The 26,650-nt window shown below is 43.5% G+C and overlaps 1 protein-coding gene across 1 annotated transcript in view; it reads right to left on the bottom strand.

Moving 5' to 3' along the window:
- Positions 1–875: 875 nt before the first annotated feature.
- The window catches only part of LOC137642689 (GATA zinc finger domain-containing protein 1), an 81,909-nt gene continuing 56,134 nt past the window's right edge, over positions 876–26,650 (bottom strand). The window contains exon 4 of the mRNA XM_068375471.1: positions 876–6,950. Coding sequence (XP_068231572.1) covers positions 6,760–6,950 — 191 coding nt within the window. The 3' untranslated portion in view covers positions 876–6,759. The remainder of the gene's footprint in view (positions 6,951–26,650) is intronic.

Raw genomic sequence — 26,650 nt, 5'->3', positions numbered from 1 at the left:
AACCCCGAGGGAAAGAACATAAGAACGAAAGAAGGTATGCACCCCCCCTACCCCACCCGGTATGCCCAGGTGAGGGGGGGGGCGGCGGCGAAGGTTAACAAAACAGAATTATAACATAATTATGCAACTGACTTTGAATGTTCCAAGGATCACCGACCCCCGAGGGACGTGAGCCCTGAGCTGAAAAGTTAAAACACAATTATATTCGTAAAAATAATTGAGACAAATAAGACGAAATAGCTACTCGGTTCTGAGAAACTATAGTAGACGTAGAACAGAGTAAGAGGTGAACGACCTCAAGAGAATGGCCGGTCTCCACGAAAGGCAACCATGGTGGACTAGAAGTGAAAGGCCGTGATCACGAAGAGGCCTAAGCCGGCGAAACTTTAGTAGACGTACACAACACACACTGCACAACACTGAAAGCAAAGGAAACTTACTATTTTCTATACACAAAAATATACATAAACATCAGTAATGTTTAAATATATTAAGTATAAGAAAAGGTAAGTTAAAAGACAAAACAATAATGGCCGTCAAGTGAGGATAGGAGAGACCTCCGATCTCTATCCAAGCCAAAAAGTAAAGTGGAGTATTCTCCGGTGTGTGTGAGGGGGAGGGGTAGCTAGCTACCCCTCCCTACCCCCCGCCAACTAGCGGTGGGGTAGGAAACCCTCGTTCAAACTTTATGGCTCGTCATCGACTGTGCCGAAGTAATCACCCCATGTAAATAGCGTGGTTTGTATTTCAGTTACGGAACAAATACCAAACAGAACATTATGACAACTGCCAGTTTGGGTAGATTTGGCTTAAGAAATAGCTGTAGAGCTGATAAATTTTAGTTTACACAAGGAAATTTCAAAGGAATAATATGCTACATTCTTATGTGTACTGTATTGTATTATACAATATAATGTACAGTTCTAGTTAATAATAATCATAAAAATGAAAAATTACACTGTCGTTGTTTGGGAACATATTGGAAAGCCCTTGGGTGATCATGATCTTTCAAGTCCATTTTGATCTCAAGGGAACATTGGATTTGAAGCAGTTGAACATTAAGCACTGTATACCATTACAGTACTACTGTATACTAAAAAAAGTTACATTTTATTACCTTGTACTTAACCCTTTACAAGTATTACTTACAGGGTTATTAACCAATACAAAGTAGATGCCACTACATTAAGTATAAAGTTGCCTATTTTAAATAAACATTAAATGTTTTACACTCAACTTCCATCACATAACTGAAGCTCACGGAATGTTTTGAGGGCTTTAAAGTATTAAAGACTATACAGCTTTATAAAAATATGATACATAACTACTATATAATTAAAGCAACAATTTGCTTTCTCTCTATCTCAGCAAAAGTGACATGTCTTTATTCAACATAATGTTCCACTAAACTATATTATTGTCATTCAAGTACTGTACAGTATATGTAATATAGTGTAATGAATAGCCCTTTTCTTATCAATGGTAACGATAAAAAATAAAATTTTAATATTAAAATTTCTTATTTCTATACTCAATTGATCTTCATATTGCTTCTTCTGAAACCCGGTTTAATTCTATGAATCTACCCTGATGTTCATAATACTAACTCCCACACTCTGAGGGAAGTGCAATTGGGGTCATATGAAGGAAAGAGAGTGATAAATTTCAATACAAGGAATGCAACAAGCTCATGGGTTACTAATGTAGCCTAGGTTACTAGTCTAGTTTACTTTGATAAACTGTTTAAACTACTGTTTGAAATAGGGGATTCCAGATTGGTTACTAACATAATTAGAATTATAGTACTGTACTGTAGATTGCCAATTTAGGACAACATTTTGAGAACACTGTTCTGTTGCTGAAACTTTTTCAAAGAAAGATTTATACAGAAAATCAGAGAAGTAGCTGTGCTCCTATCATGTACCTTCACTCTTCTGCACTTTTTGACGGAACTAATTTTTTGTGCACCTCTATAACTACAGTTTTAACAAAAAATGCCAGAGCATTTTGGTTGAGGGTGATTAGGGGCCACGACCTCTACTACCTTTCATTTGTCCAAATACGGCTCTTATTGGATCAAAAGAACTATTCTCCAATGAACTGTCTTTATCAATTTTTAGTGAAGGGATATGAAAAATATTGAGTCAGACTCTTAATCTTAAAATCCTTTTTGCCCCTGAAGGAAGATAAAAGAGACAAGATATTGTGTTTCCCAAAGCCTACCTTAATCAACAACACTAGTAATACACTTATGAGCTTAGCAGACACTAAAGCCAACAGAACGCTATCCGTTACTGAATGGTGTTGATGAGCCCCTAGTTATTACTTGAGCAATTAGTATAGGGGTGAAACTTGAGTAGGTTAGTCCTGAAATATTAATAATGTATGAAACTAAAACCAAGTTGACTTTTGAGGTACCCAACAGGACGTTTACTCACCACAAAATTAAGGAATTGAGATGCATATGTTGTATCGTTAAGTAACAGCTGTGTCTGAACTTTGGTGAAAAAATCGCATCAGAACGTAACTTAAAAATGTGACAAGTTGGTTTATTGTAAGATTTCTCTCGTGCTAATTCCTAACATTGAGCCTGTTTACAACTGGAATGTCCATGATGTTCACATGCTGAGGCCTATGGCTGAAATGTTAACCATATGTAATGGCACCTCCCAAGGATATAGATGTCTATGTAACAGCACCTCCCAAGGAATGTAATGGCAAAGGAATATTCATATATTTACAATAATTAGAAAACTAACCTTTTAATTATTAACTATAATTCTTAACTAGAGATAATCCAATATATCTAAGTCTGTTTCTCAGCCCAAATTGTAATGGTAATGGTGATAAAAACCTGAGTTTAAAAAATTAACATACTAAAGCAAGCCCCTGATGATCTGAAGGCCAGGCTTGGAAGCAAATGAAAATGCTGTTATCTAGAGTGAACACGAGATGTAACCTACTAGCTATGCTGATACCACACTAATAACAAAACATCGTAAAGAGCATCTACGATATGAAAAGCCATTTTCCAAATTAAAAAGATATAAGGATCCAGCTACCCGACTCTGCCTTATGCCTCGTAATCTAGATGTCATATAGAGCGACTGGAATTATGGGAATGCAAATACAGAGAACCTAAAATAATGTTTATATCTTTTTTACAGCCAGTCTTGTAAAGGTAATAAAAACATGAGTAAGAAATTACCACAGTAAAGTAAACCTGTGATGAGCCAGAGCTTGTTGCATATGCAGATGATACTACTCTCTTTGCATCCATTCCATCTGCTAATGCTGAATCCCTTAATAGGGATCTAGCTAAAATTCGTCCAAGGTGCAAATTATGGGGAATGAAGTTGAACCCTAACAAAACTCAAAGTATGATTGTAAGTAGGCTGATGCCCATGGCTCCTCAGCATCAGATCTCTATATTGAAATGTTCAAATCTATACACAACTCTTAAAATTTTAGGTGTTATACTTGATTGCAAATTTACTGATGAGAAACACATCAGTCCGTTTCTTCTTCAACTACACACGAAATTGACTAACTACGAGTCTTTTATGATTTTTGGTGATCAATCTATTCTGAAGAAATGCTTCAATTCTTTCATTCTGCCTTGTTTCGAGTACTGTATAGTTCTCCTGTCGGGTCTTCAGCTGCTGAATTTCATCTTCTTCTTCTTTGTCTGCATCTTTTCTCACTTTTATGTGGGGACGATGTTTCTGGCCAGCATTCTCCATCTACCTCTATCCCACACTTCATCACCGGTTAATCCCTTTGGTCTCCCTCTCCTTCTCGTTCCCTGTACCTCCATTTCCATCACTCTCCTCCAAATATACTGTTCATCTCTTCTCATGACGTGACCACACCACCTCAGTCTACTTTCTTGGATCTTATCTGATAGTTCTGTAACACCTGTGGTACCCCTAATTACTTCATTCCGTATCTTTTTTCTTCTTGTCACCCCACACATCCATCTCAACATTATCATCTCTGCCACATCCAGCTTCTTCTCTTCTGCCTTCTTTATTGCCCACATCTCCGCTCCATACACCATTGCCGGTCTCACAACTGTCCTGTGTACTTTACCTTTCAACTTGACCCCTATTTTCCTGTCGCATAGTACCCCCACACACTTTTTTCCAATTCTTCCATCCTGCTTGTATTCTGTGGTTTATTTCTGCCCCCAGATCACTGAGGGGGCAAGCCAGCCTCAACTTGGTGCCAGTCCCAAGCCCGGGTAAATGGGGAGGGTTGGCGGCAGGAAAGGTATCCGACTATGAAAAATTTGCCAAAACCAATATGGCCAGTGGAGATTGTGAAATTAGAATTAATGCTGAATTTCGTCTTAATTTGTTGAAAAAAAAAAACTTGTGGTCTATTAAATTTCCTATTCCTGTTCTAGATATTAATCTCCAGCAATGTCGTTCAGTTAGTTCTTTATGCATGTTGCATAAGATTTTTCATAATTCTGACCATCCTTTGCATTTAGATCTTCCCAAACTGTACCATCCTGTCTGTAGTACTGTACTAGGTATGCAGTTAATTCTAACAGTTTAGTCTTCTCTATTCTAAGGCTCAATACTAGATAGCATTCTAGAAGGCTTATTGTAGGTAGTAGGTTACCCAAGACATTAGCCACCCATTGAGGTAGTACCGCTAGAGTTATTGGGTCCTTTGACTGGCCAGAGAGTACTACATTGGATCCTTCTCTTCGGTTACGGCTCATTTTCCGTTTGTCTACACACAAACCGAATAGTCTGGCCTGTTCTTTACATATTCACCTCTGTCCTCATACACCTGACAACACTGAGATTGCTAAATAATTCATCATTGCTCAAGGGGTTAACTACTGCAATGTAATTGTTCAGTGGCTACTTTCCTCTTGGTAAGGGTAAAAGAGACTCTTAAGCTATGGTAAGCAGCTCTTATAGGAGAAGGACATTCCAAATCAAACCATTGTTCTCTGGTCTTGGATAGTGCCATAGCCTCTGTACCATGGTCTTTCACTGTCTTAGGGTAGAGTTCTCTTGCTTGAGGGTACACCCGGGCACACTATTCTATCTTATCTCTCTTCCTCTTGTTTTTTCTTAAAGTTATTATAGTTCATTTATGAAATATTTATTTTAATGTTGTTACTCTTCTTAAAATATTTTTCATTAATTGTTAATTACTTTTCTTGTAGCTTCCTTATTTCATTTCCTCACTGGAATATTTTTCCCGTTGGACCCTTCGGGTTTATAGCATTCTGCTTTTCCTACTAGGGTTGTAGCTTAGCAAGTAATAATAATAATAATAATAATAATAATAATAATAATATTCCAGCAGTTAACAGATAGTAGAATTATCTTCCTGATTGGGCAGTTGAATCTGTGGAACTTCAGAAGTTCATCTGGTTGTTAAATCCCTCAGCAAGTTCATCTATGTATGTTCTTTTTTCATGTATTTCTTCATTTGACTTTTTGTGAACTTGCAGTGAAAGTTTTTGTCTCTCTTCCTAATTTATATATGACAGATCTATTTTACCGTTGTTACTAATCTTAAAATATTTTATATTCATTATTCATTACTTCTTATATAATTTATTTATCTCCTTATTTCCTTTCCTTAATGGGCTATTTTTTCTATTGTAGCCCTTGGGCTTATGGCATCATGCTTTTCCGACTAGGGTTGTAGCTTAGCTGCTATCAATAATAATAATAATAATAATAGTAATAATAATAATAATAATAATAATAATAATAATAATAATGAAAGATGGCTGAACTTGTGTTGTCTAAAAGTGGAGTTGTATCAATATCATTGTCATCCCGCAATACAGTAATCAACTAGCTTAGACTACCCCGGTTTCTCCCCTGAACTAACAGCAACATCCTTTTGAGCTAAAGCTGTTAACTTGATCAGTAACCATTGGAAAAATTTTCATGAGTGGTACCGTGAGTGACATACTCTTCACAAGGATTTTAAATTACTGAATTGCCTCTGACATGATACACAAAGGCAATGGGTGACCTTCCAGAAATAATTCCCTAAACAACGGAGGACATCTTAAAACACAGTATGTAAACAATCTGAGAGCGCCTTTAGAATTAGTGCGATCGCCCCTGTTCGACAGAGATAACTGGAGAAGCAGCAATATGAACACCCAGGGAGATTAATAGAAACAAATGCTATCTACAGTACAGTACTGCACTATATATAATAAATGAAATGCCAAAAACTCTTAGTAGATAGTCTATCTTTCTTCATGAATAATTTCAATATATGTATTAATTTTCCTACCTACATACACTATACTTCTCACATCTATGCCATCATAAAGTCAAAATATCATAAAGCTAGGAGCATTTGTACAGAGTTTTGATCATTATTAATCATTTTATAGTATAGTACTTAATATGAGCTACACAATCAACCTTTGTTCTTCATTTTTTGTATTTACTGATATGTAGATAAAAATTCAATTGCCGAGTCAATTTCTTTACCTATTGAAATATCAATTTTTGGACTTTGGTTAATGTTATCACTGCATAGTTTTCTAGCTATATTTTTCATTATCATTAAAAATCGTTTAAGATGATTAAAAAATAACCTCAAACAGAGGAAAATATATAAAATATAGGGGACATAAAAGTCAAAAATTTCCTATCATACTAGTAGAGAGGACACAACAACATGAATATAAAACTTCTAACTCTATTATCTAAAGAGGGTACAGAAAATAAAAAAATCTCTTATAACAATCAAGCAACTAAATTACTTGGCCATCAACTCTTTTGCTTTTTCTATAGGCTTAATTTGTGGACCAAGTCTTGACCATACAAAACATGACTGTGGGCGATAGGTAATTGTAGAATATGGAGATGTGCGATCCTTGAAGTAATCTGAGGGGGCATGGCACTCAAACTCCATGTATTCTAGTTTGCGAGGAATATCTTCTTCTGGCCCTGTAAGTAATTGAATAAACCAAATATATTTTGGAAATATTTCTATTGTGAAGGTCTGAAAATTCATATAAAGACTGAAGTACTGTAGACTAAAACAAAGAAAAGAGGTTTGCAAGCACTAACTGAATTATAATAAAATCTTGTTATTCCTATACTCACCTGATATTCATATTGCTTTATCCTCAAAGTGGACTCAATATTGATGTTACCCTCAAAAATTAAACAATCTCCCATTTTCTGGTGGTTAATATCAACATAAATCAATCTCAAAGTCCAAACTAATATCCTATCCTCTTGACTTCATTAGTCACCAGGGAATAGAGTGAGCATGTATATGAACATTAGGCGAGTAAAGAAATAAATTATATTATTGAAATTTAATTCATTTCTATGAACCTCTCCTAATCTTCATACTTCTGACTCACACACTATGATAGAGGTGGGTCATGAAGAGATAGGAAAACTAAAGTAAGTGTAGTGCCTTGGTATTATCATTATCATTATTACTAACTAAGCTGCAACCCTTTTTCAATATTAATCTTACCCGATGATCATGTAGCTGTCAACTCCGTTGCCCGACAGAAATCTACGGTCGGGATACGCCAGCGATCGCTATACAGGTGGGGGTGTACTCACCAGCGCCATCTGTGGTCAGGTACTCCAGTACTTCTTGTCAACAAGACCTCAATTTTTCCTCTGTCGTGCCACCGGCAAGACCTACATGGATACGCTGTTGATTTTGGAGTCTTTTGTTCACGATTTGGTGAAGTATTTGCTCTGAAATTTAGCCTTCGCTGTACAGGAAGCTTTAACCTTAGCTTAGCAAGCTTTTGGTATTAATTTGATTCATTGGTTAACGATCTTTGCTTTACCTTGGAATTCCCCCTTTGACTACTTCTAGAATTCAAGATGTCTGACCATTCCCAAGTTCCTAAATATAGGCGATGTAGTGTTAGGACTTGTAATAGGCGTCTTCCGAAGGCCTCTGTTGATCCTCACACCGTATGTTCCAATTGTAGGGGAAAATCCTGTCAATTGGAAGATAGATGTGGGGAATGTGCTGGGCTTTCGGAATTCGATTTTAATGAATTCCTCAGATATACTCGTAGGTTAGAGAAGGAGAGAGATAGGAGGAGTTCTTCTCGCTCTTTGGATATTTCCTCTCCCCATGCCCCTCAACCTTTTCCTTCCCCTGTGGTGGTGACCCCCGAACCTGCTACGAGTGCTCAGCCTGCAATGGCTGATATGTTGCGTGCCATTCAGGCTCTCGGTGATAAGGTGGAGTCGTTGGTTAGTGACCGCAATCAGCTCTTGGCGGATGTCAGAGAGCTGAAAGCGAAGAGTGCAGTGGGAAGTGTTAGTGCTAGTGCTGTGCATAGTGTCAGTGTCAGTGTTGCGCATGAGGATACATCTGTGCGTGCCAGTCGTCCTCCCAGTCCGGGACCTCTTGCAAGCTCCCAAGCCCAGGGGAGAAGCAATGTCGAAGGACCAAAGGGTTCGGCAGGCCTTGATCGGCGCACAGATGTATCCTCAGTGGTTGCGGACGTATCTGCTAAGGATCGTCCCTTCCACTCCCAGACGAATGAGCCCTTACATTCCTCGTCTGTAGAAGAGGTTTCCAGGAGGAAACGGTGGACTAAGGTCTCACGACCGCTCAAACGTAAGGTCCCTTCCGAGCTAGTCCAACGGCCCAGGTGTAGCCACTGGGTCAGTTCGGACTCGCCGCAGTCATCTGATGACTGCACACCTCCTAAGAGAGGTAGAGTGGTCCCTCAACAGGCCTCTGCTCCAACCACAGTAGACCCTAAGTGGTCCATGCTGCAGACTATGCAGTCTCAGCTTGCAGCTTTTATGCAGGAGTATCAGGCAGAGAAGGTTAACACCCCTCCTCCTGTGAGAGCTCCTCCACCGTTGCGCAGTCCTCACTGCCAGACGCATGTTCGTGCTGCACCTTCTGCTTACATGCATGAGCTGCCGCATCGGGAGTTGCCGGGTTCCAGCACTATGCGGCATTCTCCTCAACCCATTCAGCATACTCCGCAGGCCTTACAGCATGCTCCGCATACCATGCAGCATGAGCCTCATCCCATGCAGCATGAGCCTCATCCCATGCAGCATGAGCCTCATTCCATGCAGCATGAGCCGCATGCCATGCAGCATGAGCCGCATACCATGCAGCATGAGCCGCATCCCATGCAGCATGAGCCTCATACCATGCAGCATGAGCCTCATCCCATGCAGCATGAGCCGCATACCATGCAGCATGAGCCGCATGCCATGCAGCATGAGCCGCATGCCTTACAGCATGCTCTGCATACCACACCGCATGCTCCTCAGCCCACCGCAGACCCTCCCTCACGCCGGCCCTCTGCTTTTGTTGTTACCAGCTCACACTCCGTCCAGCAGAGGCATGATGATGGATCCGCAGGTACGCATGCACCCGTTCTGCAGGATTCAGCCGTTCAGCTTGCTGCTCTGCCTTTGCCTCTTACAACTCAACTGTCGGGTGAGGAGGTTTCTGAGGATGAAGCTGCTCATCTAGATGATCCTCATTCTGATGTTGAAGGACACAAGTCTTCGCCACCCTCCTTAGACTTCCGCGAAGTCCTTGCTTTGTTCAGAGAGTTGTACCCTGAACACTTTGTGTCTGCAACCCCTCGTTCTCCTCCCTCCGAGTTTGCTCTGGGCATGCAGTCTACTGCGCCTGCCTTTACCAAGCTTGTTCTCGCCAGATCATCAAGGAGAGCTTTGAGGGTTATGGGGGACTGGTTGCAGTCCAAGAAGCAACTGGGAAGGACCTCTTTTGTGTTTCCTCCTCCCAAGCTGGCTTCTAAGTCGGGCGTCTGGTATGCCACGGGAGAGGAACCTGGCTTGGGGGTTCCTGCCTCTGCCCAGGCCGACTTCTCAAGTCTGGTTGACTCTCCCCGCAGGTTGGCTATGAGACGTTCGAAGATCTGCTGGTCCTCTTCAGATCTTGATCACTTGTTAAAGGGAGTCTTTCGTGCCTTCGAGATATTCAACTTTCTCGATTGGTGTCTGGGAGCCTTAAGCAGGAAGACTTCCCCTTCTGACAAGGACTCAGCCATGCTGATCATGTCCAGCATCGACAAGGCAATACGAGATGGGTCTGGCGAACTTGTGGCTTCTTATGTATCAGGGGTCCTCAAGAAAAGAGAACATCTGTGCTCCTTCTTATCTGCTGGTATCACCCCTTGCCAGAGGTCAGAGTTGCTGTTTGCTCCTCTTTCTAAGTGTCTGTTTCCGGAGGAGTTAATTAAGGGGATGGCTGCCGCTCTTCTCCAGAAGGATACGCATGACCTCATGGCTTCTTCTGCACGTAAGGCTAAGACCTTACCTTCCGTGACCAAACCTTACCGCCCCCAAGCAGTTGATACACCTGCTTCCAGGTTCATCCCGCCCTTTCGTGGCAGAACCTCCAGCAGAGGAGGTACCCGTGCAGACAGTCACCGTGGCAAGTCCAAGAAGGGTTCCAAGTCCACAAGAGGAAAGTTTTGACTGCCTTCCTCTCCAGACAGCTGTAGGAGCCAGACTCAAGACCTTCTGGCAAGCTTGGGAGAGCAGAGGTGCAGACGCTCAGTCTGTGAAGTGGCTGAGGGAGGGATACAGAATTCCGTTCTGCCGCAATCCCCCTCTAGCTACATCTCCCATCAACCTCTCTCCCAACTACAAGGAGAAGGACAAGAGGCTAGCGTTGCAACAAGAGGTGTCGCTCTTGCTACAGAAGAAGGCAGTGGTCATAGTCCGGGACCATCAATCCCTGGGCTTTTACAACCGTCTCTTCCTGGTAGCCAAGAAGACAGGAGGTTGGAGACCGGTGCTGGACGTCAGTGCGCTCAATGCTTATGTCACCAAGCAGACGTTCACGATGGAGACGACGAAGTCGGTCCTGGCAGCGGTCAGGCAGGAGGACTGGATGGTCTCCTTAGACCTGAAAGACGCATACTTTCACGTCCCCATCCATCCAGACTCCCAACCTTTCCTGAGATTCGTCTATGGAAAGGTTGTGTACCAATTCCAAGCCCTGTGCTTTGGCCTAAGCACGGCACCTCTTGTGTTTACGCGACTGATGAGGAATATTGCGAAATTCCTTCACTTGGCAGACATCAGAGCCTCCCTCTATTTAGACGACTGGCTTTTAAGAGCTCCCACAAGTCGTCGCTGTCTGGAGAATCTCAGATGGACTATGGATCTGACCAAGGAACTGGGCCTCCTGGTCAATTTAGAGAAGTCCCAGCTCGTCCCATCCCAGACCATCGTTTACCTGGGTATGGAGATTCAGAGTCGAGCTTTTCGGGCTTTTCCGTCGGCCCCAAGGATCAACCAAGCCCTAGAGTGCATCCTGAGCATGCTGAGAAGGAACCGATGCTCAGTAAGGCAGTGGATGAGTCTAACAGGGACACTCTCATCGCTGGCCCTGTTCATCGAGTTAGGGAGACTCCACCTCCGCCCCCTTCAGTATCATCTGGCTGCTCACTGGATCAAGGACATGACGCTAGAGACGGTCTCAATTCCTGTTTCCGAAGAGATGAGGTCTACTCTAACGTGGTGGAAGAACAGCATTCTTCTCAAGGAAGGTCTTTCGTTAGCTGTTCAGACCCCCGACCACCGTCTCTTCTCGGACGCATCAGACTCGGGCTGGGGTGCGACATTGGACGGACAGGAATGCTCGGGAACATGGAATCAGGAGCAAAGGACACTTCACATCAATTGCAAGGAGTTGTTGGCGGTTCATCTGGCCTTAATGAACTTCAAGTCCCTCTAGCTAAACAAGGTGGTGGAGGTGAACTCCGACAACACCACAGCCTTGGCTTACATCTCCAAGCAGGGGGGGACTCATTCGAGGAAGTTGTTCGAGATCGCAAGGGACCTCCTCATTTGGTCAAAAGATCGAAGGCTCACGCTGGTAACGAGGTTCATTCAGGGCGATATGAATGTCATGGCAGATCGCCTCAGCCGGAAGGGTCAAGTCATCCCCACAGAGTGGACCCTTCACAAGGATGTTTGCAGCAGACTTTGGTCCCTGTGGGGTCAACCAACCATAGATCTGTTCGCTACCTCGATGACCAAGAGGCTCCCTTTGTATTGTTCTCCGATTCCAGACCCGGCAGCAGTTCACGTGGATGCCTTTCTGCTGGATTGGTCCCATCTCGACCTGTATGCATTCCCGCCGTTCAAGATTGTCAACAGGGTACTTCAGAAATTCGCCTCTCACATAGGGACACGGCTGACGTTGGTTGCTCCCCTCTGGCCCGCGAGAGAATGGTTCACAGAGGTACTGCAATGGCTGGTCGACGTTCCCAGGACTCTCCCTCTAAGAGTGGACCTTCTGCGTCAACCTCACGTAAAGAAGGTACACCCAAGCCTCCACGCTCTTCGTCTGACTGCCTTCAGACTATCGAAAGACTCTCAAGAGCTAGAGGCTTTTCGAAGGAGGCAGCCAGAGCGATTGCTAGAGCTAGGAGGACATCCACTCGCAGAGTCTATCAATCTAAATGGGAAGTCTTCCGAAGCTGGTGCAAGGCCAATGCAGTTTCCTCAACCAGTACCACTGTAACCCAGATTGCTGACTTCCTGTTACATCTAAGGAACGTTAGATCCCTATCAGCTCCTACGATCAAGGGTTACAGAAGTATGTTGGCAACGGTCTTCCGCCACAGAAGCTTGGATCTTTCCTCCAACAAAGATCTGCAGGACATCCTTAGGTCTTTTGAGACCTCTAAGGAACGTCGGTTGTCCACTCCAGGCTGGAACCTAGACGTGGTCCTAAGGTTCCTGATGTCATCTAGATTTGAACCGCTCCAATCAGCCTCTTTCAAGGACCTCACATTAAAAACTCTTTTCCTCGTATGCCTAGCAACAGCTAAGAGAGTAAGTGAGATCCACGCCTTCAGCAGGAACATAGGTTTCACTTCGGAAACGGCTACATGTTCCTTGCAGCTCGGTTTTTTGGCTAAAAACGAGCTTCCTTCACGTCCTTGGCCTAAATCGTTCGAGATCCCTAGCCTATCCAACTTGGTGGGTAACGAGCTGGAGAGAGTACTTTGCCCAGTCAGAGCTCTTAGGTACTATCTGAAAAGGTCAAAACCCTTACGAGGACAATCAGAAGCCTTATGGTGTGCTGTTAAGAAGCCTTCGCTACCAATGTCTAAGAACGCAGTTTCTTACTACATCAGGCTTCTGATTAGAGAAGCTCATTCTCATATGAAGGAAGAAGACCTTGCTTTACTGAAGGTAAGGACACATGAAGTGAGAGCTGTGGCTACTTCAGTGGCCTTCAAACAGAACCGTTCTCTGCAGAGTGTTATGGATGCAACCTATTGGAGAAGCAAGTCAGTGTTCGCATCATTCTATCTCAAAGATGTCCAGTCTCTTTACGAGAACTGCTACACCCTGGGACCATTCGTAGCAGCGAGTGCAGTAGTAGGTGAGGGCTCAGCCACTACATTCCCATAATCCCATAACCTTTTTAACCTTTCTCTTGATTGCTTTTATTGTTGTTTTTGGGTTGTACGGTCGGCTAAGAAGCCTTCCGCATCCTGGTTGATTTGGCGGGTGGTCAATTCTTTCTTGAGAAGCGCCTAGGTTAGAGGTTGTGATGAGGTCCTTTAGTATGGGTTGCAGCCCTTTATACTTCAGCACCTAAGAGTCGTTCAGCATCCTAAGAGGACCGCTACGCTCAGTAAGGAAGACGTACTTATTAAAGGCAGAGTAATGGTTCAAGTCGACTTCCTTACCAGGTACTTATTTATTTTTTATTGTTATTTTGAATAACTAATAAAAATGAAATACGGGATACTTAGCTTCTTTGTTAACATGTATACTGGTCTCCACCCACCACCCTGGGTGTGAATCAGCTACATGATCATCGGGTAAGATTAATATTGAAAAATGTTATTTTCATTAGTAAAATAAATTTTTGAATATACTTACCCGATGATCATGATTTAAATGACCCGCCCTTCCTCCCCATAGAGAACCAGTGGACCGAGGAGAAAATTGAGGTCTTGTTGACAAGAAGTACTGGAGTACCTGACCACAGATGGCGCTGGTGAGTACACCCCCACCTGTATAGCGATCGCTGGCGTATCCCGACCGTAGATTTCTGTCGGGCAACGGAGTTGACAGCTACATGATCATCGGGTAAGTATATTCAAAAATTTATTTTACTAATGAAAATAACATAATTTAAAAGCAGGATGCTATAAGCCCAAGGGTTCCAACAGGGAAAAATAGCCCAGTAAATAAAGGAAATAAATAAACTATACGAAAAGTAATACATACATACATATACCAAAGGCACTTCCCCCAATTTTGGGGGGTAGCCGATATCAACAATGAAACAAAACACAAAGGGGACCTCTACTCTCTACGTTCCTCCAGCCTAACCAGGGACTCAACCGAGTTCAGCTGGTACTGCTAGGGTGCCACAGCCCAACCTCCCACATTATCCACCACAGATGAAGCTTCATAATGCTGAATCCCCTACTGCTGCTACCTCCGCAGTCATCTAAGGCACCGGAGGAAGCAGCAGGGCCTACCGGAACTGCGTCACAATCGCTCGCCATTCATTCCTATTTCTAGCATGCTCTCTTGCCTCTCTCACATCTATCCTCCTATCACCCAGAGCTTTCTTCACACCATCCATCCACCCAAACCTTGGCCTTCCTCTTGTACTTCTCCCATCAACTCTTGCATTCATCACCTTCTTTAGCAGACAACCATTTTCCATTCTCTCAACATGGCCAAACCACCTCAACACATTCATATCCACTCTAGCCGCTAACTCATTTTTTACACCCGTTCTCTCCCTCACCACTTCGTTCCTAACCCTATCTACTCGAGATACACCAGCCATACTCCTTAGACACTTCATCTCAAACACATTCAATTTCTGTCTCTCCATCACTTTCATTCCCCACAACTCCGATCCATACAGCACAGTTGGTACAATCACTTTCTCATATAGAACTCTCTTTACATTCATGCCCAACCCTCTATTTTTTACTGCTCCCTTAACTGCCCCCAACACTTTGCAACCTTCATTCACTCTCTGACGTACATCTGCTTCCACTCCACCATTTGCTGCAACAACAGACCCCAAGTACTTAAACTGATCCACCTCCTCAAGTAACTCTCCATTCAACATGACATTCAACCTTGCACCACCTTCCCTTCTCGTACATCTCATAACCTTACTCTTACCCACATTAACTCTCAACTTCCTTCTCTCACACACCCTTCCAAATTCTGTCACTAGTCGGTCAAGCTTCTCTTCTGTGTCTGCTACCAGTACAGTATCATCCGCAAACAACAACTGATTTACCTCCCATTCATGGTCATTCTCGCCTACCAGTTTTAATCCTCGTCAAAGCACTCGAGCATTCACCTCTCTCACCACTCCATCAACATACAAGTTAAACAACCACGGCGACATCACACATCCCTGTCTCAGCCCCACTCTCACCGGAAACCAATCACTCACTTCATTTCCTATTCTAACACATATATAAAATTTCTTAAGATCAGTGCAAGCTCAGCTCCTAAGAGCTATGGTATACAAGCAATAAGCCGCACTGGCGCTTCTGAGCTACCTAGAGGGATGGACTCCCAGATGAGGACAACCCCTCCTCATGCTTGAGAGGGCATCTGCTGAAAATCCCTGAAGGGTTGTCAGGCTCAAAGGGGTAAGAACAGACGAGCCTGTCCTCGCACTGAGTGCAAACTTACCCCGAGGGGTGAGCACACTAGGGGATGCTCACCTGAGTACTACCCCGCAGATCCTACTATGGGAGAGGATCTTCTACAGAGGATAAAAGTTTGGGGGGTGGAGAAATAGATCGAGAAAGAGGGATTCCCACCTGTCGGCTCTAGAGGGAGAAATGCTGAAGCAAACTCTGGCAGGAAAAGGAACACTGTCCTGCTGAGCCCCACGAACCAACCCATCCAGTAGCTTATCCTTCAACAGGGTACCCAAAAGTCCAAAGGAAGACCACAAGGGACGCAAAGCATCTTGGGATGCGGACTCCCCAAGGGAGGAAGGTTTCCTCTACCACACTAGGGGAGACAGAAACAGCTTCCTGACTGGAGGGTTGCCCAAGGGTTAAATGGCCACTGCTCTTGCTCGATCAACTGCCAGAAGAAGTTGAACAAGAGGTAGAGGGGAGGGTACATATTTAGAGGAAGACCCCAAAGGCTCTCAACACTCATGCAGGAGTGTCCTATACAGTACATGTAGGACAAAGCCGGTAAGGATCCTTCTCCACTTTCAACATAAAAGTGCCGCTCATGCCAGGACAAATCTGCATGTTGTGCATCTTCAAGCCTGCACTCAGCACACACCTGTCAAAGAAAAAGCAAAAAAGATTATGTAAGCCAGTTCCAGGAGCATGGAAGAGAACGTCGGCTCTCAACCACAGCTGAAATCTAAGTAGAGTTGTAGTAAGTGAGAGGGGGGTTGCTTCTTTGCTACCTAATGGTAACAACCAGTACGGTTGTTGACACCTCGTTAAAAGTTTTAGAGCCGTGTTCCAGCTTGCACCGTTATCTTCTACGTAAAGAACAAATTTTGTATTCGCGTTATAACAAATAGATATGTTATATATAAGCTATGAAAAGAGACTCATGTCAGCCTGTTCAACAAAGAAACATTCACTGCAAGTTTGAACATCTGAAGTAACCTTTAAAACTAAGGTTATTCTAAATACCTCTAAGGCTAAATAAATTTATCAATTAATAAAACTGAAAGGAAATCAACTTTTATCAAATCATCTCAGCCACTACTATGATAACTACAGGCCAGTGATCTTGATAGAAGCCAGGATTTTTTTAATATAATATTTAGAATATACCGTTTGGTAAGCCCTGATCTGCGACTAAAACTCTGTCCTAAAGCAGAAGCCTCCAAAATTTCAGCGATATAGCTGAACTCCTAATACCATGCACTTTTAAATTACAAATCTTTTCTCTAACTTGTAACTGTGACTAATTTTTTAACCAGAAAAGATTATCTTTAACAAAAGAACGATCTGACAGCCTTAACCCCGTAAAGCAAATTTCTAAGCTTATCAAACTATCAAAACTTCTTAAAAAAAGGATACTGCTATTTGCCATCATTAATTCCTTGGTTCCATCCACAAAGTTTACTATGAAAAGGGAAGAAAATAACAGTATCCCATGTTTAGAAGTTTTGATTGTTAGACAAGCCAATAAATTACAATTTTCCAAGTTTAAAAAGCTACTAATAACTTATCATATATAAATTTCTATTCAGGTAATTTAAAAAAACAATGTATTCTGTTTTTTCTTTCTTATACCTAAGAATGTGAAGCTATGAGTATATAAAAGATGATTTTACAAAAATTTAAGAAATAGCCACTAATCTCTGCTATCCCAAATAATTTATAGAAAACTGTATGAATGTAGCCAAGAACATATTTTGTATTATACTATTAGGGAAAAAGGAAGCAATGAATAAAATACTCTAATTACCATTTCATGAATGTTTCTTAGATGTCATAGCCCCATTGAAAAAAGTAGTGTTTGAATATAGTTGTACAGTATATTGAAAAACATGTTGTAGTATTCTTTGTTCAGAATGTAACATGTTTTATGTCAGCCAAACATCTAAATTCACTTCTATCAAAACAAGATCACGTAAGATGGTCAGCAATCCCTAAAGGGCAAGAAGTTTTTCTGCCCCGCAAGTGCCAGTATATACTGCAGAGACCACTCTAATCCCACAAACTACACCTAATGACCGAGAGTGTCGGCTACTACATTTTTGTTGTCTGGTATGCATTTTGCTGATAGCTCTACAGCATTGTCCACTGCCCATATGTATACTTGCTTCATCAACTCGCACAGGCTGCGCAAAACTGTTCTTCCTTTTCTTTCAATGTATGCTACAACAGTAGTGTTTTCAGTCATCAGCACTACTGAGTGTCCTATCAAACACTGCTAGAATGCTTAAATTTCCTACAGGTTAGTGTGCAGATGCTGTTCTGTTGACCTTGGAATGCTACAAGTGCAAGCTGCGGTCTTCTTCCTTCCCAAGAGTATTTCCTGAGGACCAAGACTGAGAAGAACCCACAAGAGACACAGCAAATTGGGTTCCCAAAGGACAGAAGAAAGAGCTACAAAGCTTTTTCAACATCAACTTTAGGGTTTCCAAAGCTGACAATGAAACACCCTTCTCAGCCCTTTTTTTCTTCAAGAACTCTTCCCACTGAAGAAGAGGCCATGATCAACACTCAATATAGAGAGAAGACTATGACCAATCAACCCCCCCTCAAAAACAGAAAAAGTGGGGAAAAATGTTATTTTCCTTAGTAAAATAAATTTTTGAATATACTTACCCGATGATCATGTAGCTGTCAACTCTGTTGCCCGACAGAAATCTAAGGTCGGGATACACCAGCGATCGCTATACAGGTGGGGGTGTACACAACAGCGCCATCTGTGAGCAGGTACTCAAGTACTTCTTGTCAACAAGAACTCAATTTTCTCCTCGGTCCACTGGTTCTCTATGGGGAGGAAGGGAGGGTCCTTAAATTCATGATCATCGGGTAAGTATATTCAAAAATTTATTTTACTAAGGAAAATAACATTTTTCAATATTAATCTTACCCGATGATCATGTAGCTGATTCACACCCAGGGTGGTGGGTGGAGACCAGCATACATGTTAACATTAGAAGCTAAGTATCCCGTATCTTATTTTAGCAGTTATTCAAAATAACAAACATAAAATAAATAAGTACCTGGTAAGGAAGTCGACTTGAACCATTACTCTGCTTTTTTAAGTACGTCTTCCTTACTGAGCCTAGCGATCCTCTTAGGATGCTGAGCGACTCCTAGGTGCCGAAGTATGAAGGGCTGCAACCCATACTAAAGGACCTCATCACAACCTCTAATCTAGGCGCTTCTCAAGAAAGAATTTGACCACCCGCCAAATCAACCAGGATGCGGAAGCCTTCTTAGCCTTCCGGACAACCCAGAAATATTTCAAGAGAAAGATTAAAAAGGTTCTGGAATTAGGGAATTGTAGTGGTGGAGCCCCCACCACTACTGCACTCGTTGCTACGAATGGTCCCAGAGTGTAGCAGTTCTCGTAAAGAGACTGGACATTCTTAAGATAAAAGACGCGAACACTGATTAGCTTTTCCAAAAGGTTGCGTCGAAAATATTTTGCAGAGATCTATTTTGTTTAAAGGTCACGGAAGTTGTGACAGCTCTAACTTCGTATGTCCTTACCTTCAGCCAAGCTTGGTCTTCCTCATTCAGAAGGGAATGAGCTTCTCGAATTAACAGTCTGAAAATAATAGGATAAAGAATTCTCTGACATAGGCAAAGATGAATTCTTAACTGAACACCATAAAGCTTCAGACGGGCCTCGTAAAGGTTATTAAAATAGAACTTAAGAGCTCTTACAGGACATAATACTCTTTCTAGTTCATTTCCAACCATACGATAAGTTTGGAATAACGAACGATATTGGTCAAGGCCGAGAAGGCAGCTCGTGTTTGGCTAGAAAACCAAGATGTAGAACATGTAGCCGTTTCGGATGAAAATCCGATGTTCTTGCTGAAGGCATGAATCTCACTGACTCTTTTAGCTGTGGTTAAGCATATCAGGAAAAGAGTCTTAAAGGTGAGATCTTTCAGGGAGGCTGATTGAAGTGGTTCGAACCTGTCTAACATAAGGAATCTTAGAACCACGTCTAAATTCCAACCAGGTGTAACCAAACGACGCTCCTTCGTGGTCTCAAAAGACTTAAGGAGGTCCTGTAGATCTTTATTGTTGGAAAGATCTAAGCCTCTGTGACGGAAGACTGATGCCAACATGCTTCTGTAACCCTTGAAAGTGGGAGCTGAAAGAGATCGCTCTTTCCTCAGATATAAGAGGAAGACAGCTATTTGAGTTACAGAGGTACTGGTCGAGGATACGGATACTGACTTGCACCAGTTTAGGAAGATTTCCCACTTCGATTGGTAGACTCTAAGGGTGGATGTTCTCCTTGCTCTAACAATCGCTCTGGTTGCCTCTTTCGAAAAACCTCTAGTTCTCGAGAGTCTTTCGATACTCTGAAGGCAGTGAGACGAAGAGCGTGGAGGCCTTGGAGTACCTTCTTACGCGTGGCAGACGTAGCAGGTCCACCCTTAGGGGAAGAGTTCTGGGAACGTCTACTAGCCATCGAAGTACCTCGGTAAGTTATTCTCTCGCGGGCCAGAGGGAAGCAACTAGTGTCAACTTTGTCCCATCGTGAGAGGCGAACTTCTGCAGTACCTTGTTGACAATCTAGAACGGAGGGAATGCATATAGATCTAGATGAGACTAATCTAGTAGAAAGGCATCTAAAAGAACCACTGCTGGGTCCGGGATAGGTGAGCAAAGTATTGAGAGCCTCTTGGACATCGAGGTTGCGAAGAGATCTATGGTTGGCTGGCCCCAGGTGACCCAAAGTCTCTTGCATACATCTCTGTGGAGGGTCCAATATGTTGGAATTATTGTCCCTTCCTACTGAGACAATCTGCTAAGACATTCAAGTTGCCTTGGAAGAAACTTGTTACTAGTGAAAAGTCTAGACCTGTTGAACAGGAGAGGAGGTCACTAGCGAACTCGCACCATGTCAGAGAGTAGGTCCCTCCTTGCTAGGAGAAGAACATCAAAGCAGGGAGTTGTCCGTGTTGACCTCCACTACTTTGTCTTGAAGGAGAGACCTGAAGCTTTTCCAGGTCAGACGTACTGCCAGAAGCTTCTTGCAGTTAAAATGCATTGTCCTTTGACTCGAGTTCCATAATCCCGAGCATTCCCTACCGCCTAAGGTCGCACCCCAGCCTACGTCCGATGCGTCTGAGAAGAGAACGTGGTTGGGAGTCTGAACAGTCAGGGGAAGACCCTATAAAAGGTTGATAAAGTCCTTTCATCAGGTTAGACCAGACTTATCTTCCGGAAACCGGGATCGAGACCGCTTCTAGCGTCTTGTCCTTTTCCAGTGAAGAGCTAGATGAAACCGAAGAGGACGGAGGTGTAGTCTTCCAAGTGACACCAATTGAACCACGGATGACAGTGTCCTAACCAGACTCATCCACAGCCTGACAGGGCCGTATTCCTTCTTCAGCATCTTCTGGATGGATAGCAGGGCTGGGGGTTGATCGTCTTGTTCAGCCATGTCCTCATCAGAGGGTTCCTCATCCGAAACTGATGAGGAAACGGCAACGGAGTGGGCAACGTCTGACTCGCTGAATCCGGTCGCACTGGTGGATGCGTGACGGAGCCGGACACAAGATCATGGTACTGCTGCACAGTCTGTGAACTGTCAACCATGGGGATGCGAGGAAGAACAGCGACAACCCGAAACTGTCTAGACTGTCTGGGTAGTGCAGACAACCCCTTATCGGGTTGCTGAGGTTGCCGCACTGCGTCACAACAAGTCACCTCTGCTGGTTGTTGAACGTCTTCCCAGTGACACACTGAACGTCCACAACCACCTCCGAGAGTAGCTTAACGTCAACGTGCGACTGGCAACCCACACTGGGTCGCACCGGTGGAGGAACCATCTCAACTGGCGGACGTGAGTAGGATACCTCAGCGTCAACAGGGCGTACAACCAACCGGTAGGAAGGTCGTTGGCAAGAAGGGTCTTCTCCGTAAAAAATCCCCTATCAAGGACTAAGCTTGGACTGCATGTCTTGCAACAAAGCCCAAGGTCTATGGGAGCAGGTGTGGCAACAGACGGGGTTAGCGACTGAAGCGGAACCATTTACCCTCCCTGGAAGCATGTTATGCTTTAATTAAAGTTCATAGGAGGCTAAGCAGCTTAAGGCTCCTCTCCAAATGACAGAGTCCTCAAGGGAATATCAGAAGGAGGGAGAACAGCACTTTCCCATCTACAGGAACCATGTCCGAGAAAAGCTAGGTTATCTCAGTGAGGGTTTCACTGGTGCAAAAGCAGCAGACCAGAAGGCAACGTTATGAAACTGCTTGACAGTCTGTGAACTGTCAAAAACTGAACTGTCAACCACAACAGGAGCGTGAGGACATACAGCACTGGTGTATTAGTAGCAGACCAGAAGGCAACGTCATGTAACTGTTTGACAGTCTGTGAGTTGGCAACAACCAAAGTTGTGTGGGGAAGCCTCAACTCCTGACTGACTAGTTTGCTGCGGGCGAGTGGCGGTAACCACAGTGTGGTGCGGAGGCTGACACACCGTGTCAAAACACGGCAGCTTGTGGTAGCTCACGCACGGCAACGGAGTGCTCCGTGTGTCTGTGGGAGTCATCATACATCTGGCAGGGTTGACTGTGCATGGGTGGAGGAGCTCTCACAACAAGAGTGTGGGAGCAGGAAGCCATGCCGGACGTACAACCGTGGAAGGTGTAGGCCCACGGGTGCATCGTCAACCTTCTCTGCAGTCGGATGTGGGAGCTGGCAACAACAAAAGCGGAGTGTTGGTGCGTGGGAGGGACTGCCGTGGGTTGCGGAGCATGCCGTATGGGATGCGGAGCATGCCGCATGGGTTGCGGAGCATGCCGCATTGTGTCAAAACACGGCAGCTCTACAGCACCTTCCCACTGCTGATGCGGTAGCTCACGCATGTCAATGGAGGGTGCAGCATGAACATGCGTCTGGCAGGGTCGACTGCGCATCGGAGGTGGAGCTCTCACAGGTGGAGTGTGGGAGCAGGCAGCCGCAGTATCTGCTGAGCGCACAACCGTGGAAGGTTGTAGAATAACAGGTGCATTGTCAACCTTCCAGCACGATACTCCTGCATGAAGGAGCAAGCTGAGACTGTATAGTCTGCAGCATGGACCACTAGGGTCTATGAAAGACAGCAACAAACGGAGCTACTGTCCGTTGTGACTGAGGGTCTAAAACAGCTGGTGCGGCAACAGACGGAGTTACTGCCTGTTGCGGTACCACCTTGCCTCTCTTGGGAGGTGTGCAATCGTCGGATGACTGGAGCGAGTCCGAACTGACCCAGTGGCTACACCTAGGCCGTTGGACTTGCGCGGAAGGGACCGACTTGCACTTAAAAGCTGCAAGATTTGGTCCATGGTTTCTGCGAGAAACCTCTTCCGCAGACGAAGAATAAATGGGCTCTCTCGTCTTTGTGTGGGTGGGGTGATCACGTCGGCAACGTGTGTAGATACACCCGAAACCACGGAGGGAAACGTCTGTTCGTCGATCAAGACCTGTGGAACCCATAAGTCGTTCGACATTACTTCTCCCCTGGGCTTGGGAGCTTGTAAGAGGTATCGGACTAGGTGAACAACTGGCACGAACAGACGAACCCTCGAACGCAACACTGTAACACTTTGCGCATATCACTTTATCACTTTTGATTTTCTGTTTGCACTTATTTCACTGAACTCGAAACTTTAAGTGATTTGTACCTGAAACACGCAATCCTATCCTTCATTAAAAGGTAGTAATTGCGAAAACAGTTTTACAATGTAACAGAAAAACATAATGAAAGATAAAGAATTCAGTGGCTGGAAAAGAGACTAAACACTAGATCAAATAAACTACGTTTAAAATCTCTCACCGCATAAAGCCTGGGAACAAGAATAAAACTCTAGAAACGTTTTACCTTCTTCCCCTATAGCGACTAGGGAGAAGAGTAAAAAACGAGAACAACGTTACCCGTTTGAACGAAACGTTTATTCTCCTCTCTCTCCCTCCGTCTCTATCTCTCTCTCTCTCTCTCTTGACTTAGAACCTGAGAGATGAGCCCAATTATATATCGTTAAAACATATTATTTGTTAAAGGAAAAAAACTGAAAGGTTTCCCAAATAAAAAGTTCCTTTATTAGAATTAAAACCATTTAAGCTAAGAAAGAATGAACGAAACGCTAGAATCGGTTTACTCTTACTGCAACGTGAAACCGTGAAATACTCTCTCTCTATCGTAACGATAGAGCGCATGTTGAACGTTCTGAACGTCAACAACTGCGGAGACTAAACTAAACGTTAGTTCATCTTTGAAAACAGTACGAGACTATCAAAGAAATTCTTTCAAAAACATTAAAATTAAAATAGCATAAATTCTTAAAAGGAAATACGATATGACGGGCTCAATGTTAATTAACTTCGGTTCCAAGTAAGGACCGCCTACTATTAGGAAAGGTTGCATATAAACAAACATAAAAATTAATTTTTATAAGTTTATAATAAATGGAAAGTTAATCGAAGAGGCCTATAAATGGCGGAGAGATATAAAATAAATCTATAACTTTGTTAAACAAAATTACCAAAAAAAACACACTTCCGTCTAAGGGAAGGGTCGGTCATTTAAAAGTGAAAGAGAGTCTATACTCTCTTCGTCACCAACACTTCCGTCTAAGGGAAGGGTCGGCCATTTAAAAGTGAAAGAGAGTCCATACTCTCTTCGTCACCATAATTAAATCTATCCAAAACGAGTTCAAGTTTTGAAATGAAGATAAAACCCCTGCATAGCGAAAGCTCAAAACTGGAACAGTGTACTTCACCAAAAAGTTGTGAAAACAAATCCAGTTAGGGACGGCGTATTAGTAGGTCTTGCCGGTGGCACGACAGAGGAAAAATTGAGTTCTTGTTGACAAGAAGTACTTGAGTACCTGCTCACAGATGGCGCTGTTGTGTATACCCCCACCTGTATAGCGATCGCTGGCGTATCCCGACCTTAGATTTCTGTCGGGCAACAGAGTTGACAGCTACATGATCATCGGGTAAGATTAATATTGAAAAATGGCACTTAGACATAAGCTAACCTGCCGCACTACTTTACGCACTTGCAAGGGCACAATCTCATTTCTCAAGTTTCCACCGGTAAGCATTAATCCATCCATATACCAAGGCACTTCCCCCAATTTTGGGGGGTAGCCGACACCAACAATGAAACAAAACAAAAAGGGGACCTCTACTCGCTATGTTCCTTCAGCCTAATCAGGGACTCAACCAAGTTCAGCTGGTACTGCTAGGGTGCCACAGCCCAACCTCCCACATTTCCACCACAGATGAAGCTTCATAATGCTGACTCCCCTACTGCTGCTACCTCCGCGGTCATCTAAGGCACCGGAGGAAGCAGCAGGGCCTACTGGAACTGCGTCACAATCGCTCGCCATTCATTCCTATTTCTAGCACGCTCTCTTGCCTCTCTCACATCTATCCTCCTATCACCCAGAGCTTTCTTCACACCATCCATCCACCCAAACCTTGGCCTTCCTCTTGTACTTCTCCCATCAACTCTTGCATTCATTACCTTCTTTAGCAGACAACCATTTTCCATTCTCTCAACATGGCCAAACCACCTCAACACATTCATATCCACTCTAGCCGCTAACTCATTTTTTACACCCGTTCTCTCCCTCACCACTTCGTTCCTAACCCTATCTACTCGAGATACACCAGCCATACTCCTTAGACACTTCATCTCAAACACATTCAATTTCTGTCTTTCCATCACTTTCATTCCCCACAACTCCGATCCATACATCACAGTTGGTACAATCACTTTCTCATATAGAACTCTCTTTACATTCATGCCCAACCCTCTATTTTTTACTACTCCCTTAACTGCCCCCAACACTTTGCAACCTTCATTCACTCTCTGACGTACATCTGCTTCCACTCCACCATTTGCTGCAACAATAGACCCAAAGTACTTAAACTGATCCACCTCCTCAAGTAACTCTCCATTCAACATGACATTCAACCTTGCACCACCTTCCCTTCTCGTACATCTCATAACCTTACTCTTACCCACATTAACTCTCAACTTCCTTCTCTCACACACCTTTCCAAATTCTGTCACTAGTCGGTCAAGCTTCTCTTCTGTGTCTGCTACCAGTACAGTATCATCCGCAAACAACAACTGATTTACCTCCCATTCATGGTCATTCTCGCCTACCAGTTTTAATCCTCGTCCAAGCACTCGAGCATTCACCTCTCTCACCACTCCATCAACATACAAGTTAAACAACCATGGCGACATCACACATCCCTGTCTCAGCCCCACTCTCACCGGAAACCAATCACTCACTTCATTTCCTATTCTAACACATGCTTTACTACCTTTGAAAAAACTTTTCACTGCTTGCAACAACCTTCCACCAACTCCATATAACCTCATCACATTCCACATTGCTTCCCTATCAACTCTATCATATGCTTTCTCCAGATCCATAAACGCAACATACACCTCCTTACCTTTTGCTAAATATTTCTCGCATAACTGCCTAACTGTAAAAATCTGATTCATACAACCCCTACCTCTTCTAAAACCACCCTGTACTTCCAAGATTGCATTCTCTGTTTTATCCTTAATCCTATTAATCAATACTCTACCATACACTTTTCCAACTACACTCAACAAACTAATACCTCTTGAATTACAACACTCATGCACATCTCCCTTACCCTTATATAGAGGTACAATACATGCACAAACCCAATCTACTGGTACCATTGACAACACAAAACACATATTAAACAATCTCACCAACCATTCAAGTACAGTCACACCCCCTTCCTTCAACATCTCAGCTTTCACACCATCCATACCAGATGCTTTTCCTACTCTCGTTTCATCTAGTGCTCTCCTCACTTCATCTATTGTAATCTCTCTCTCATTCTCATCTCCCATCACTGGCACCTCAACACCTGGAACAGCAATTATATCTGCCTCCCTATTATCCTCA

This window comes from Palaemon carinicauda, chromosome 6 (assembly GCF_036898095.1).
Source record: "Palaemon carinicauda isolate YSFRI2023 chromosome 6, ASM3689809v2, whole genome shotgun sequence".
Classification (NCBI taxonomy): Eukaryota; Metazoa; Arthropoda; class Malacostraca; order Decapoda; family Palaemonidae; genus Palaemon; species Palaemon carinicauda.
Note: the sequence above shows the minus strand (reverse complement) of the source record. Positions and strands in the feature narration are given on the sequence as shown.